Consider the following 18,242-nt stretch of genomic DNA (forward strand, 5'->3'; position numbering starts at 1 on the left):
ACTCATTTCACACGCTAGTAAAGTAATGCTCAAAATTCTCCAAGCCAGGCTTCAACAATACATGACCTGTGAACCTCCTGATGTTCAAGCTGGTTTTACAAAAGGCAGAGGGACCAGAGATCAAATTGCCAACATCCACTGGATCATGGAAAAAGCAAGAGAGTTCCAGAAAAACATATATTTCTGCTTTATTGACTATGCCAAAGCCTTTGACGGTGTGGATCACAATAAACTGTGGAAAATTCTGAAAAAGATGGGAATACCAGACCACCTGACCTGCCTCTTGAGAAATCTGTATGCAGGTCAGGAAGCAACAGTTAGAACTGGACATGGAACAACAGACTGGTTCCAAATAGGAAAAGGAGTACGCCAAGGCTGTATATTATCACCCTGCTTATTTAACTTCTATGCAGAGTACATCATGAGAAACACTAGACTGGAAGAAACACAAGCTGGAATCAAGATTGCCAGGAGAAATATCAATAACCTCAGATATGCAGATGACACCACCCTTATGGCAGAAAATGAAGAGGAACTAAAAAGCCTCTTGATGAAACTGAAAGAGAAGAGTGAAAATGTTGGCTTAAAGCTCAACATTCAGAAAGAGAAGATCATGGCATCCAGTCCCATCACTTCATGGGAAATAGATGGGGAAACGGTGGAAACAGTGTCAGACTTTATTTTTTTGGGCTCCAAAATCACTGCAGATGGTGACTGCAGCCACAAAATTAAAAGATGCTTATTCCTTGGAAGGAAAGTTATGACCAACCTAGTAGCATATTGAAAAGCAGAGACATTACTTTGCCAACAAAGGTCCGTCTAGTCAAGGCTATGGTTTTTCCTGTGGTCATGTATGGATGTGAGAGTTGGACTGTGAAGAAGGCTGAGCGCCAAAGAATTGATGCTTTTGAACTGTGGTGTTGGAGAAGACTCTTGAGAGTCCCTTGGACTGCAAGGAGATCCAACCAGTCCATTCTGAAGGAGATCAGCCCTGGAATTTCTTTGGAGGGAATGATGCTAAAGCTGAAACTCCAGTACTTTGGCCACCTCATGCATCGAGTTGACTCATTGGAAAAGACTCTGACGCTGGGAGGGATTGGGGGCAGGAGGAGAAGGGGACGACAGAGGATGAGATGGCTGGATGGCATCACTGACTCGATGGACGTGAGTCTGAGTGTACCCCGGGAGTTGGTGATGGACAGGGAGGCCTGGCATGCTGCAATTCATGGGGTGGCAAAGAATTGGACACGACTGAGCAACTGAACTGAACTGAACTGTATTCACAATGGATACATTGTATAAGGTTTTCCTGTTGTCTCAAGAGTAAAGAAACAACTTGCCAATTCAAGAGATGTGAGTTTGATCCCTGGGTCAAGAAAATCCCCTGGAGAAGGATATGGCAACCTGCTCCACTATTCTTGCCTGGGAAATCCCATGGACAGAGGAGCCTGGTGGGCTACAGTCCCAGGGGTCACAAAAGAGCTGGACATGACTTAACAACAACATTGTGTAAAGGCATCAATAAATGTTTTTCTTTTTCTTTTCTTTCTTTATTGTTCCTTCTTTCCTAAAGATTGTTATACTGATGTTGTTAGAAAAGATTCTATATTTTTCCCTACTATGTAGATAGAAATGTAGGTTTTTATTCCTAGCCTTTGGTTGAATGTCTTGATGACTGCAAATGTTTTAATTACTGTAGAAATATTTGACTCTGTGAAGATAACAGTTTTCCTAGACAAGATAGCAGTGATTCTTTTGGCTTTCTATACACTCCCCCTGAGAAGAACACCTCTCTCCGTGGGATCTAAGAACTGCAACTATGAAGGTGATGAATGTATCAAAGTTCTTTCCTCTGTGGCAGACCCACAAGCCAGGCATATCTGCTTTTTAACTGGCTTTTACCAAAACTGTTTCATAGGAAACTGTGTAAGCATCAGTGGATTTAGAAAACAGCATCTTGTAGGAGATTATTTCTAAAATTATCTAGCAATTTTCTGAAAATCGATTTCTTTCCCTAATCTATGACTTAAATCCTCTTATTTTTATACTACTGGAAATTTGAATGCTATCAAATTTTGAGATGTGGTCATAATAGAGTAAGAATTTTGAAAGAGTCTGATTTTACATAATACTATATTACATATATGTATAAAAACATACACACACACGCGCACACACACACACACGCAGGGAGCTCAAATATTTGCATTGTCCAGGTGGTTTTTCAGACCTATCTTTAGTTTTTCTGCTGACACCTGCCAGAGTAATTAATTCAAGCAATCCTGGTAGGCAGTCATCATGGGTTTAGTGAAACAGAAGGACCCTTTTACGGCGATATCACTTGACATTTGCTCTTTTATAGTCCTCTGGGAACTGCAAGTTTAATTTATATGTGGGAAGAAATGGAGTTCAAGATTTATTGATTTAAAGTATTGCTCTTGAGAGCCTTTGTTCCAGATCATTGTAACAATCCAACTTAGAGTTCTGAAAGATAGATATGATCCCTGACACAATGCTATTGTTGTGCCTCCTATCTCTAAATAAATTTAAATAACAAATATTTGCATAAATTTAGTGATCTAATATCAGCAACTACATTGAAACAAAACAAAAATCAAAACAGCCTTGGTTTCCTGGATAAAGGCAGGGTGATTGTGATCAACACATATTATGTTTTAAAGAGTGTCATCTAATTGTTTTTCATGGAGGAGGTAATATCCCAGGCAATAAAACAGACTTCCTGATAGGGTCTCAAAAGAGTCAGATGTGACTTAGGCACGAACCAAGAAGAACAGTGGTCCCAATAAATCCAGTTAACTTTAAACATCCTGAGAAACTGGTTATATTCAAACTAAGAAAGATGCCCTGGATAGTACTAGAAGAGAAAGTGAATTTTATTTTGTCTAATGTTTCACTGGCAGGAATTTTACTAGGATACCTCTCATGCCCTCTCTTAACCCATCTCCCTCCCACATTCAATAGCTTCCATCAAAGATAAAAGAATACCTGATTAGTGATATTGAAGGATGGGATTATGCATTCTCTACTCTGCTCCTTTTGAAATACCACTTGGACAGATCCATCAGAGGAGTTATATTCCTGCTTTCATAGGTTAAGGTTATAGGAGTGGCTCTGCCCCGAGGGAGAGTCCTAGATATTTAATTGGGAGTGAACTGTTCAGAAGCCTGTTGTGTCTGTAGTTTTCCAAAATGCCTAGAAATAGAGCTTATACTTTAAATTCAGTCTTGATGATTTCTATGAGTACATCTTAATTGGTTCTAAAGTCTTTAAGGGTGGAAGAGGGGAAGGAGTATGATGTTAGAGCTCATGCACTTCAAAAGGAATAAGGCTAGATATGTTATGGAGTATAAAATACAAACCTAGAGTGTCTTAATAATTTCCAGGAAGTTTCTGTGACCTCATATGAGAAAAAATTATGTGATCCAATATAGTGTTTTGAGCAAATTTATGTAGTTATCAAGGGATACAGAGAAATAGAAATGAAATAGCAGAGGCTAAAAGTAAGGACTTCAAACTCTAGTTAGGATGCAGAAAATCATAAGAAACCATCATTCTCACCCTAACAATGAAAGCCAAAGTCAAAGTTTTTCTTTTTAACTATAAGAGTATAGTGGATGCTGTAAATATATTTAAATCCAGAAAATAATTAGCTTTTCAGAGGGAAAAATAACACTAGGCTGCTCTAATCTCTGGCAGAGAGGGAAGACGATAAATCTGCCATTTATAAAATAAAGGGAAACTAGAATTGAATGTTTAGTATCTTTGTCAGTGCCAGTATGATGAATTAAAATACCAGGAAGTTCCTGGGAGAGTATACACCCTCCCAGGCAATTACTGCCATTAGCCGTCACTGACCACATGAATTTAGCACATGAGAAGTTAGCTGCAAAACAGCATAGCTGAGAGAAGCAACTGTGCTTTCCTCAAGTACAAGGCTTTAGGAGAAACCCTCTGATGCATTTTTGGCTTTCACCAAGTTCAAGGCATACAATGGGAAACATTTGACAATAGAATAATTATTCATTTCTTAGTCTGCTTTCCTTGACTACTGCCTGTCATGCCTTTTGAATCCACATTTCTCTTGCTTTTTCATATATTATTGCTATTGTCAAACATCATGTATAAAAAAAAGAAAAAGAAACAGTAAAATTAAGACTCTATGTAAATAATACTTCCTCTGAAAATAAGCATACTTCTTCCCGTATTAGGTTTCTATTAAGTGTGACTGAATAGGCTAATCTGGAATTGAGGTTGACCAGAGATTTCTTCAAAATCTGACTTGATTTAGTGACTTCTGGCTTAAAACAGTTGGAAGACAGCATCAGCACTTTCTTTTCAGAAGGACTTAGGATCTGGCCAAGAGTGAGACTCAGGAAATTAATACACTCTTTACAACCCAGCTGCCAACTTCTGAATCAAGAGGAATCTCTTCCAGCTTGAAGGCTTGGCTGTTGATCTCTTGGGATCCTGCAGAATTCTTTGCTTTACCGTCTTGTCCTAACTTTCTGCACACTGGGAGTTCACCTTCCTCTTTGCAGGCTTCTCCATCCACACTTGGAAGATCAGCGCCTGGTACTTGGTGAAAGCCTGAAAGGCTTCAATGGACATCTTTCCTAGCTCTTTTTCCCATTGTATGCCTTGAACTTGAAAGTGAAAGTCACTCAGTTGTGTCTGACTCTGCGACCCCATGGACTGTAGTCTACCAGGCTTCTCCATCTATGGGATTTTCCAGGCAAGGATACTAGAGTGGGTTGCCCTTTCCTTTGCCAGGGGATCTTCCTGACCCAGGGATCAAACCCGGGTCTCCCACATTGCAGGCAGATGCTTTACCATTTGAGCCACAAGGGATGTGCCAGACTATAGAGTCTGTGGAATTCTCCAGGCCAAAATACTGGAGTGGGTAGCCTTTCCCTATGATTTTTCCAGTAGTCATGTACAGATGTGAGAGTTGGACCATAAAGAAGGCTGAGCCCTGAAGAACTGATGCTTTCAAAGTGTAGTATTGGAGAAGACTCTTGAGAGTCCCTGAGACTGCAACAAGATCAAACCAGTCAATCCTAAAAGAAATTAACCCTAAGTATTCATTGGAAGGACTGATGCTGAAGCTGAAGCTCCAATACTTTGGCCACCTGATGCGAAGAGCTGACTTTTTGGAAAAGACCCTGATGCTGGAAAAAGTGAAGGCAGGAGGAGAAGGGGAAAACAGAGGACAAGATGGTTGGATGGCATCATTGACTCAATGGACATGAGATTGAGCAAACTCTGGGAGATGCTGAAGGACAGGGAAGCCTGGTGTACTATAGTCTATAGTCACAAAGAGTTGGACACGACTGAGCGACTGAACAACTGGTAAGATTCTTCTCTGGAATATACTTCTCTCATATTAAGATAGTCACTCCAGTGTTAAAATCACATATCTACTCTCATCCTTTTACTTTTAACTTACTTTCAAATTTCAAATGATTCTCCTGTAGACAATGTATAGTCAAATTTTACTTTCTTAAAAAAGTCAGTGTGACACTGATGTGCATTTTAATAGAAGGTTGATATTATTAGGTTTAAGTCTATTTACTTAATATTTATTCTCTATTTCCCATTCTGTTCTTTCTTCCCTTTTTCTTATTTTTAACTTCCTTTGAGTTAGTTTTAAAATAATTCTATTTTATTACCTTTCTGTCCTGTTAACTATAATGTTTTGTTATTTTAGTGCTTGTTTTAAGGTTTGTAGTATACACACTTATCAAACTACCTTTAAATTATATTATAGAATTTCACTGACAATATAAGAACTTTAAATTTTATACACTTGACCTTTGAACAAGAGGAGTTTAGGGGTACCAACCTCCATATGGTAGAAAATGAGTATAACTCATAATTGGCCGTCTGTCTCTATGGTTCCTCTATACAGTTAATTCTGTACCCATGGATTCAGCTAACCATGGGTCATGTAGGACTGCAGCATTTACTATTGAAGAAAGATCTCCTTGTAAGTAGACACTTGTAGTTCAAACCCATGTTGTTCAAGGGTCAACTACATCCAGTACACTTCATCTAATCTTTATGCTATTGTGGGCCCACTACTTATTTATATATATGCTATAAACCTCATAATACATTGATTGTGGTATTGTTTAAAGAAATGCTTCTTTTAAAGAGACAAAACAACAACAATAATAAAAGATAATTACCAGTGTTGGCACCATTTTCCCTTTTCACTTTTCTTCATTCATTTACATAAGTACACATTTATGTAGTCAATGACTGACATTAGCTACCTTCTTGCCTGAAAATTTTCTTACATCATTTCTGTCATTCAGGTTTGCCACTGAGAATCTTGCAGATTTTATACATTTGCAAATATATTTTCCATTACTGAAACATTTTTATTAGAAAATAAGCTTTATATTGACAGAATTTTTTAGTATTTTAAAGTTCTCATCTCCACTATTTTCTTACTTGCATTGTTTCAAGGAATCTGCTATCACCATCAGCTCTATTCTTCTGCACCTAATGTGTCCTTTCTTTCCCCTGACTCCCTGTACCACATGAATTTATATCTAAGCATTTACAGTCTTGGTCAACCTTATATCTTAGCAAAATGTCCATTTATTCTGGTTGGGAATCCTCTGATAACTAACGGAAAGTCAGATATTCTTTTTAATAGTGGTTTTGAGCAATTTATGGACTTCCCTACAATTCAGATGGTAAAGAATCTGCCAACAATGCAGGAGATCCAGGTTTGATCCCTGAATCAGGAAGATCCCCTGGAGAAGGAAATGGCAATCCACTTCAGTACTCTTGCCTGACAGAGGAGCCTGGTGGACTACAGTCCATAGGGTCACAAATTTGAGCAATTTGATTATGAAATGAAAAGTGAAACTGAAAGTCACTCAGTTATGTCCAACTCTTTGTGACCCCATGAACTGCAGCTTGCCAGGCTCTTCTGTCCATGGAATTATCCAGGCCAGAATACTGGAATGGGTAGCCATTCCTTTCTCCAGGGGATCTTCCCAAGCCAGGGATCGAACTCAGGTCTCCCGCATTGCAGGCAGATTCCTTACCATCTGAGCCACCAGGGAAGCTGATTATGAAATGCCTCAGTTCAGTTCAGTTCAGTCACTCAGTTGTGTTCGACTTTTTGCAACCCCATGGACCGCAGCATGCCAGGCCTCCCTGTCCATCACCACCAATTCCCAGCATTTATCCAAACTCATGTCCATTGAGTTGATGATGCCATCCAATCATCTCATCCTCTGTCATCCCCTTATCCTCCTGCCTTCAATCTTTCCCAGTGTCAGGATCTTTTCAAATGGGTCAGCTCTTCACATCAGGTGGCCAAAGTATTGGAATTTCAGCTTCAACACCAGTCCTTCCAATGAACATTCAGACTGATCTCTTTTAGGATGGACTGGTTGGATCTTCTTGAAGTCAAAGGGACTCTCAAGAGTCTTCTCCAACACCACAGTTTAAAAGCATCAATTCTTAGGTGCTCAACTTTCTTTATAGTCCAACTCACACATCCATACATGACTACTGGCAAAACTGTAGCCTTGACTAGATGGACCTTCGTTGGCAAAGTAATCTCTGCTTTTGAATATGCTATCTAGGTTGGTCACAACTTTCCTTCCAAGGAGTAAGCATCTTTTAATTTCACAGCTGCAGTCACCACGTACAGTGATTTTGGAGCCCAAATGAAAGGCCTAGCTAGGTGTAATTTTCTTAACCTTTCTCATGTTTGGCATCTTTTGAGTTGCTAGGATCTGTGGGTTTTAAATATCCCAATTAATTTAGAAATTGGTCATTAACCCTTCAAATATTTTTCATTTAGTCTTTGGCAATAGATTCTAAGGTCCACTCCCAACCTTTTCCTTATGGTATGCACAATCTTCTGTAATCTTCCACTAAATTTAGATAAGACCTATGACTTGTTTCTTTCCTGGTGGCTCAGATGGTGAAGTATCTGGCTACAGTGTGGAAGACCCAGGTTTGATCTCTGGGTCAAGATGATCCCCTAGAGAAGGCAATGGCAACCCACTCCAGTACTCTTGCCTGGAAAATCCCATGGATGGAGGAGCCTGGTGGGCTTCAGTCCATGGGGTTGAGAAGAGTCGGACATGACTGAGTGACTTCATTTTCCCTTTTTACTTTCATGCATTGGAGAAGGAAATGGCGATCCACTCCAGTGTTCTTGCCTGGAGAATCCCAGGGATGGCAGAGCCTGAAGCGACTTAGCAGCAGCAGCAGCAGCAGTACCCTTTGATATGCCCCACCAGTGAGGCATGACATTTCTAAGCATTTTGTGCAGTACTCCATGAATTATTAGCATTTCCTTTCTGGCTTATGGAAACACAAAATCACTATGCATGATGACTACAGCCATGAAAATAGAAGATTCTTGCTTTTTAGAAGGAAGGCTATGACAAACCTAGTGCTGTGCTGTGCTGTGCTTTGTTGCTCAGTTGTGTCCAACTCTTTGCGACCCCGTGGACTGTAGCTCACCAGGCTCCTCTGTCCATGGGGATTCTCCAGGGAAGAACACTGCAGTGGGTTGCCATGCCCTCCTACAGGGGATCTTCCCAACCCAGGAATGGAACTGAGGTCTCTTGAATTGCAGGTGGATTCTTTACCAGCTGAGTTACCAGGGAAGCCCAGATAAACCTAGATAGCATATTAAAAAGTAAAGACATCACTTTGCTAACAAAAGTCCTTATCATCAAAGCTACGGTCTTTCTAGTAGTCATGTACAGATATGAGTTGTTCAGTCACTCAGTCGTGTCCAACTCTTGCGACCCCATGGACTGCAGCATACCAGGATTCCCTGCCCTTCACTATCTCCCAGTGTTTGCTCAAACCCACATCCACTGAGTCGGTGATGCCATCCAACCATCTCATTCTCTGTCATCCCCGTCTCCTCCTGCCTTCAATCTTTCCCAGCATCAGAGTCTTTTCCAATGAATCAGCTCTTCACATCAGGTGGCCAAAGTATTGGAGCTTCAACTTCAGCATCAGTCCTTCAATGAATATTCAGGGTTAATTTCTTTTAGGATTGACTGGTTTGATCTCCTTGCTGTCCAAGGGACTCTCAAGAGTCTTCTATAGTACCACAGTTCAAAGGCATCAATTTTTTGGGACTCAGCCTTTTTATCTTTCCAGGTTTCACATCCGTACTTGACTACTGGAAAAACCATAGCTTTGACTATATGGACCTTTGTAGGCAAAGTAATGTCTCTGCTTTTTAATACTCTGTCTAGGTTTGTCATAGCTTTTCTTCTAACGAGTAAGTGTCTTTTAATTTCATGGCTGCAGTCACCATCCACAGTGATTTTGGAGCCCAAGAAAATAAAGTTTCTCACTGTTTCCCCATCTATTTGCTATGATAGGACCAAATGCAAATCAATCCTGAATACTCATTGGAAGGACTGATGCTGAAGCTGAAGCTCCAATATGCAAACAGACGACCCACTGGAAAAGACTCTAAATGCTGGGAAAGATCGAAGGCAAATGGAGAAGAGGGTGGCAGGAGATGAGATTGTTAGATAGCATCACCAATTCAATGGACATGAACTTGGGTGAACTCCAGGGTACGGGTGTCTGTAAGGGACAAGGTGGCCTGGCGTTCTTCAGTCGATGGGGTCACAAAGAGTCAGACAACATGCCACTATTTATAAAGAGGACTGATGCTGAATCTGAAGCTTCAATGCTTTGGCCACCTGATGCAAAGAGCCAACTCATTGAAAAAGACCCCAATGCTGAAAAAGATTGAAGGCAAAAGGAGAAGGGGGTGGCAGAAGTTGAGATAGACAGCATTATCAACTCAATGAACAAGAGTTTTAGCAATCTGCAGGATATAGTGAAGGACTGGAGAGTGTGGTGTGCTACAGTCCATGGGGTCACAAAGAGTTGGACATGACTTAGCAACTGAACAACAACAAAACATATATAAGACATTATTTTGATTAAAAACCAAAAAAAGTAAAAATAGTTTCTGCTTTTGCCCTCCAAAAATTATTTATCAAAAGCCATGAAGACATGGCACAGGGGAAATAAATATCCATAATGCAAACTACAAAGTTGTTATCAAGCATATGAAAATTCTGAATATGAAAAAAATATGATTCTTTATTATTATGGAAAATTTTGATTCCAAGAATTTAATCATTGCACAACAGTACAACATACGAATATAAAGAGGAACTAAAGAGCCTCTTGATGAAAGTGAAAAAGGAGAGTTAAAAAGTTGGCTTAAAATTCAATATTCAAAAAACTAAGATCACAGCATCCAGTCCCATCACTTCATGGCAAATAGATGGGGAAACAGTGGAAACAGTGAGAAACTTTATTTTCCTGTACTCCAAAATTACTGCAGATGGTGACTGCAGCCATGAAATCAAAAGACGCTTGCTCCTTGGAAGAAAGCTATGGTCAATCTAGATAGCATATTACAATGCAGAGACATGACTTTGTCAACAAAGGTCCATATAGTCAAAGCTATGGTTTTTCCAGTAGTCAAGTACGGATGTGAAACCTGGACAATGAAAAAGGCTGAGTCCCAAAGAATTGATGCCTTTGAACTGTGGTGCTGTAGAAGACTCTTGAGAGTCCCTTGGATAACAAGGGGATCAAACCAGTCAATCCTAAAAGTCAATCCCTGAATACTCATTGGAAGGACTGACGCTAAAGCTGAAGCTCAAATATTTGGCCACCTGATGTGAAGAACTAACTCCTTAGAAAAGACCCTGATGTTGGGAAAGATTGAAGGCAGGAGGAGAAGGGGATGATAGAGGATCAGATGTTTGGATGGCATCACTGACAAAATGGACATGAGTTTTTGAGCAAACTCTGGGAGATAGTGAAGGACAGGGAAGCCTGGCATGTTGCAGTCCATGGGGTCACAAAGAGTCGGACAGGACTGAGTGACTGAACTTAACTGAACTGAATATGTCTTGGCTATTGTAAATAGCTTGAAATGAACTATTGGGGTACTTGTATCTTTTCAAATTAGAGTTTCTCCAGATAAATGCCAAGAAATAGGATTGCTGGATCATATGGTAACTCTATCTTTAGCGTTTCAAGGAACTTCTATATTGTTACCATAAGGGCTATAACAATTTATATTTTCATTAACATTGTAAGAGGGTTCCCTTTTCTCCACACCCTCTCCAACCTAGACAGCATATTAAAAAGAAGAGACATTACTTTGCTGACGAAGGTCCATCTAGTCAACGGTATGGTTTTTCCAGTAGTCATGTATGGATGTGAGAGTTGGACAATAAAGAGGGCTGAGCACTAAAGAATTGATGCTTTTGAACTGTGGTGTTGGAGAAGACTCCTGAGAGTCCCTTGGACTGCAAGGAGATTCAACCTGTCAATCTTAAAGGAGATAACCATGAATACTCATTGGAAGGACTGATGCTGAAGCTCAAAGTCCAATACTTTGGCTACCTGATAGAAATAGGTGGCCTATTAGAAAAGACCCTGATGCTGGGAAAGATTGAAGGCGGAAGGAGAAGGGGACGACAGAGGATGAGATGGTTGGATGGCATCACCAACTCGATGGACATGAGCTTGAGCAAGCTTTGGGAGTGATGATGGACAGGGAAGCCTCACATGCTGCAGTCCATGGGGTTCCAAAGAGCTGGACATGACTGAGCAACTGAACAAGGAATGACAACTTAGCATGATTAGCATTTGAATTATAAAGAACACTTATATTGGAATCACAGAGTCGGGCACGACTGAGTGACTGAACTGAACTCCAGCCTTTACTATTTAGTGATGGCCATTCTGACTCAGGTGAGGTAATATTCATGGTAGGTTTTATTTACATTTCTTGATAATTATCACTGTTGAGTATCTTATTACATGCTTGTTGATCATCTGTATGTCTTCTTTGGAGAAAATAAGTCTGTTTAGGTCTGCTGCCCATATTTTGATTGGGTTGTTGTTTTGCGTTGTTGAGCTGTATGACCTGTTTGGGTATTTTGGAAATTAAGCCCTCATCAGCCACATACTTTGCAGATATTTTCTTCCAGTGCGTTGGTTGTCTTTTCTTTTTGTTTATGGTTTTCTTTGCTGTGTAAAAGCTTATGAAATTGATTGGGTCCCATTCTTGTTGCTGTTGTTTTTTTCCTATTGCCTTAGGAGATTGACCTAAGAAAACATTGATATGATTTATGTCAGAGAATGTGTTGCCTATGTTCTCTTCCAGGAGTTTTATGATGTCCTGTCTTATATTTAAGTCTTTAAGCCATTTTGAGTTTATTTTCAGTCAGTTTAGTTCAGTTGCTCAGTCGTGTCCAACTCTTTGCGACCCCACGGACTGCAGCACGCCAGGCCTCCCTGTCCATCACCAACTCCCAGAGTTCATTTTAGTATACTGATACATGTGTTGTGGTCCAACTTTCCCATCACCACTTGTCAAAGAGACTGTCTTTGCTCCATTGTATATTCTAATGTTCTAATATATATCCTAACTTTATGAATAGTTCTTGAAGTTTATATTAATGTATCTTTATAATTTCAGAAATATAAATGAAGCTCTAAAGTCATGAAACTTCTTCTCAGTATCACCTTGACCACCCTTAGTAAACTATGGAGCACCAAAACATCATTTGAAGATGGATTTTTTAGCTGGAATATTGACCTGTAAGTTGATTTTATCATATTGTTTGTGCCTTTTACTAAATTTGTTGGAAAAAATTCTAAACACCATAATTTTAAATATATTTCCAGTAAATTTTCTATGTTAGGAAAATGCTAGGAATATATTATTGTATTGTATCTTTTTGTATTGTATTGTAATTATTGTATATTTTCTTTTAGAAAAATAATGATAACTTTTAGAGTTTTAACAGATTCAAAATTTTATTTTAAAACAGAGTATAAAGGAAATTTTTGAAAATGCATATAGCATATCAGGCAATTGATTAAATTTCCCACAATATATCTATTTTTATTTTTCTCATCTTTGACAATCATATTAAAGTTCATTCAACTATTTCAAAATAAACCTAAGGAATATGTTAGTGTGATTTTTTTAGGGAACTTGAGTCAATTTAATTGAATGTTCTGAAAATAATGGAGAATCCTAGACATTATACTTGATATTTTTTGCACTAATAATTATATTGAGAAATAATATTTGACATAAATGCCATTATTGGAATAATATAGCAGTTAATTAAGCTATATAGGCATTTGAGCCATTCCTTTTTTGTTTATAGGTGTGTTAATGAACTTCAGTCTACATTTACATTCATGGTTATAAGAGATAAAAGCAACCATTTGTTCAATTTCCTTTTCTAGAAACTGGTTCATAGTCAATGCTATTTATCCAACTCCTATGTTTTTTAAAGAATTAGCATGATAAAAGTAGGCATGATAATGCAGATTTAACAATATTTTTGCTGTTATCTGATAATGATCTTATTTGACTTTATTTTTTAACAATACTCTGTCTCCTAGATTCTATGAATCATGACACATCTTCATACAACATTTGTTCAAGAAATTACATGCCCACTACATGACACTTAAAACCCAAGGTTTTTTATCTAATCAAAGAAATTATAGATGTTGGTATCCCTAGTGTGAATCTTTAAAATATAAAAGCAACACATTGAACCTTTAGAGAGTTGGTAGAATTGTTCAGCTTTTGATTTCAGATATACTACAAAAGCACTTTGCAGTCAGTTGTTTATTCAAGTAAAATAATTTCAGAAGTTGAATACCCTTGGATTTTGCTTACACACCCACCACCGTAGCCATTCAGTCACTTTCAGCCTGCTCAATTACATCTAAGCAATTATAATCTTATACTTGAGGAGGGACATCTTTTATCTATACATTTGATAACTAAGAAAAATAAAAGATACTCTCTCCAGGAAATTACACAGCATAATAAAAATGTGCATGAAATTCAAGGACCCTGTAGAGCTGCTCAAGAATGTTTCCCAGAGCTTTCACAGTAGCCCAGACTGCAGCTGACCATGGGTCAGATAATCACTAGTTACTTTACTGCCTCAGGTAGGAACTCCATCCATGTTTATTTTTAATCCTGAAAAGTCTGATCGCCCTCCCCTCTTTCCCAGCTCCTACTACCTCACCCTTGCAGGCCTTGGGTACTTTCAGATTATTTTCTGAACCTTGTTGCTCCCAGTACACATACCTCATTCCCTTTTTTTCCTAGTTACAGATAGGATATGTGAACTTTTCTTTACAATCCATCCATCTCTGTATGATTCCTATATTGTTCTCTGTTTCCTCTCCCTGATCTAAAGTTCCACTTTTTTTTCCTGTTTCCAGCCCTGCTACACACACTTTAAAATATTTCCATTATGGAGACTTCCTTAGGTACTGTGATACAGAATCTGCCTACCAGTGCAGGAGACATGGGTTTGATCCCTGGTCTGTGAGAGAGCACGTGCTACAGAGCAACTAAGCCCATGCACCACAACTACTAAGCCTGTGCTCTAAAGCCTGGGAGCTGAAGCCACCGAAGCCTGCACTCATTCCCTAGAGCCCATGCTCTGCAACGAGAAGCCACAACCAGAAGCCCTCAAACCACAACTAGGGAGTAGCCCCTGCTCAATGCAACTAGAAAAAAGCCCAGACAGCAACCAAGACGCAGAACAGCCAAAAATAAATAAATATAATTACTTTAGACACTATTTCCATTGTGTGCATTAGAACTCCCTTCCAAGACTACTGGATAAAGAGTATTTTCTGGAGTCCTTTCAAGGCAAAACTGTTCACTCTCCCACACTCCAGGCTGCTCCTCTGTGTTCCGTAGAGCTACTGTGAGTCTACTCATTTATAAAAGTCACTTCTACTTTGAGGCTGGCTCATTTCTACCATCCATGAAGCCTTATCAACATCAGCTGTAGCATCAGTGTCTAAGAACACTTCCTGCATACAATAGCCTAGCCATTAAAACATGTGCCTTTTGTGATACAGATTTCTATTCTGGGACAAAAGAGTATGTACAAATATCCATTAAGTTTTGATATGAACTGTGAATGAATACTTACTATGGATACGAAAACTCTATTGTATAATTCTACTTGGTGTGCTGAGTGAAAAATCAATAGCCATATAATAAACACACTTACAACAATGATGTCTTCTATTAGAAAATATACTTTAAGTCACTGTTTATATCACTGAAATTGATTTCTGAAAAAGCCTATTTCCTCTCAGTAACCTTAAGCTAAATACCTACAACACTACTCTACCTTACAATATTTTAAAATTAATACAACATCTGCATTCATGCTGGCCACATTTGTATCTATATGGTATAAATATTATTTATATACTTGATTACTCAATATAACCTAAATTCTATGGTCAGAGGTAGACTATAATTGTACAATTTATCTCTACAGAAGTCTTTTTCTTAACCTCATTTACAAACAGTATTGGAAATCAGCAGTTATTATTTGTGCAACTCTTAAGCTAAAGATATTTTCATGTAACCTTTTATTCTCTCTAGGAGAATCTTAGACAAAAGATGTACCTTGGGCTAATTTGTCTAGCATTCTCAACATATCAATGTACTAATTTTTCAAGTAACTGAAAAAATAAAAATACTAATTTTAATCTCACAAAGCAATATAATGATATATTTAATGACTGATTTTTACATTAATTATGACATGTTACATTTAAAACACTAAGAAATGCTCTTTATGTTTTATTTTGTTCTTACTACTTTGTCCAGAATCACACCATGATATTGTGCCAACTCTATGGTCTGTTAATTTTACAATGGCCCCTGGCCAAACCCAAACACAACAACATGCTTATCCAAACTTCCAGAGAAATATGTCAAAACATCTATTGTTCTGGAAACTACTGCTTCTCTCTCTCTCTGTCTTTCTCTTTCTTCTGAAAATTAAAGGTATCCTGTTTTCCCATTCTCTCAGCTTTCATAAAGTCAACTTTAGTTGAGTCAAAGGCTAAAGATTTTAGCAAACACATGGATTTGTCCACTAGCTCCAGATTATGGTGTATATTGACTTCTAGAAACTTAAAAACAACTACTTGTACTCCTTAACTGTGTCTTAAAAAACAAAGGGGGAAATACTCCTTGAATCAGACTTCTTAATGATTTTTGTGTCACTGACTCATTTTGAGCCCAATCATCCACTACTCAGGATAATGTTTTTAAATGCACACAAATCAAATTATGAAGTTTTACAAAAGAAATCAGTATTATTAAAACAAAGTTTCATCCATGTATGCTTTGTGTGTGAGTCTAAGTAGCCAAGGATAAACTCAATTCATGTGCATTTCAATTAATGCTCTGACTTGAAAAACCTTAATCCAATTATCCAGTTAACAAAATTACATGAAAAAATATATATATAATTTCACCTTAAATGTATTGCAAAACTCAAAACAAAAGGAAATAATACATTATTCTTCAAGACACCATGGTTTAAATCAGTGAGCCATGAACATACATAGAAACGGATTTTAGGGACAGAAAACACAATGGTATGATATGATGGTTTAGTCTCTAAGTCATATCCAATTTTTGCAACCCCATGGTCTGTAGAATGCCAGGCTCCTCTGTCCATGGAATTCTCAAGGCAAGAATACTGGAGTTGGCTGCCATTCCCTTCTCCAGAGGATATTCCCGACCCAGGGATTGAAAACCAGTCTTCGGCACTGCAGGCAGATTCTTTACCGCTAAACCAGTAGGGAAGCCTCATGGTATGATATAATCATAAGATAAACATATTCATACCTTTATGGCAGTGGATGCGATTTGAATGTGGTGAAGTCTCCGAAGGGTGCTGTCCCTGTCAATGAAATAGGAAGCAGCCAGTTGATGTAGAGTCTCCAGAGTAACCGAGGAGCTATTGGCGCTGGGGTCACTTCCTTCAGATCGTTTGCTCAGCTTCCGCTTGTCCACAAAAATTGTGAGTGACTCCTCTCCTGCATGAATAATATTTTACATTATTCCATTTTCCACTTAAAATCAGTGTTTTAATTACCTGCAACTGAGGAAGCCTAGATTATAACCATTATGAAACAAAAGAGTGACAACAAATGGGCAGGGAGTTTTATTTATATTTTTGTTCACAAATATTTCACACATACGTAGAAAAGTACCCAGGATGATCATGGTTGTGAATACATATTTAGTAAGCACTGAATAGCAAGCTTTTGGAGAATTTTTTCTCTAGATTTTATTGACTTTTTCGTATGGTTTAGCTTATCTAACACTAATGTAGCCCCAAAATTAAGCAAATTAAGATAAGAAAATATGTAAAACAAACAATAGTTACTATAGATCATTATGGCAAATGGAAACTTGATCAAGTATATTACAAAATATTGTTGTTTAGTTGCTAAGTAATGTCCAACTCTTGATTTCTCAGGCAAAAATCCTGGAAAGGGGGCTATTTCCTTCCCCAGGGGATCTTTCAGACCCAAGGATCAAACCCACATTTCCTGATTGGCAAGCAGATTCCTTACCACTGAGCCACCTTGGAAGACCACTTCAAAACATTACCTGCTTTCAATTGTATCTTTAAAATGAAGAGAAAACATATATATGACTATACAATTATATAAATATGTGTATTAAGCTCAGAGGTTATCATGAGAAATGCTGGGCTGGTTGAAGCAGAAGCTGGAATCAAGATTGCTGGAAGAAATATAAATAACCCCAGGCATGCAGATGAAACCACCCTTATGGCAGAAAGTGAAGAACTAAAGAGCCTCTTGATGAAAGTGAAAGAGGAGAGTGAAAAAATTGGCTTAAATCTCAACATTCAGAAAACTAAGATCATGGCAACCAGTCCCATCACTTCATGGCAAATAAATGAGGAAACAATGGAAACAGTGAGAGACTTCATTTTTTTGGGCTCCAAAATCACTGCACATGGTGACTGCAGCCATGAAATTAAAAAATCATCTGCTTCTTAGAAGAAAAGTTATGACCAACCTAGACATTAAAAAGCAGAGACATTACTTTGCCAACAAAGGTCCGTCTAGTCAAAGCTGTATTTTTTCCAGTAGTCATGTGTGGATGTGAGAGTTTGACTATAAAGAAAGCTGAGCGCCGAAGAATTAATGCTTTTTAACTGTGGTGTTGGAGAAGACTCTTGAGAGACCCTTGGACTGCAAGGAGATCCAACCAGTCCATCCTAAAGGAAATAAGTCCTGAATATTCATTGGACTGACTGATGCTGAAGGTGAAATTCCAA

At 38.4% G+C, this 18,242-nt stretch overlaps 1 protein-coding gene across 5 annotated transcripts in view; it reads right to left on the minus strand.

The window, feature by feature from the left end:
- Positions 1–18,242, minus strand: part of BRINP3 (BMP/retinoic acid inducible neural specific 3) — a 482,278-nt gene that overhangs the window by 206,032 nt on the left and 258,004 nt on the right. For all 5 annotated transcript variants that reach the window (XM_006067708.4, XM_006067709.4, XM_006067707.4 and 2 more), the window contains one exon: positions 16,775–16,965. In XM_006067708.4, coding sequence (XP_006067770.1) covers positions 16,775–16,965 — 191 coding nt within the window. The remainder of the gene's footprint in view (positions 1–16,774; positions 16,966–18,242) is intronic.

The sequence above is a fragment of the Bubalus bubalis genome, chromosome 5, assembly GCF_019923935.1.
Source record: "Bubalus bubalis isolate 160015118507 breed Murrah chromosome 5, NDDB_SH_1, whole genome shotgun sequence".
Taxonomy (NCBI): Eukaryota; Metazoa; Chordata; class Mammalia; order Artiodactyla; family Bovidae; genus Bubalus; species Bubalus bubalis.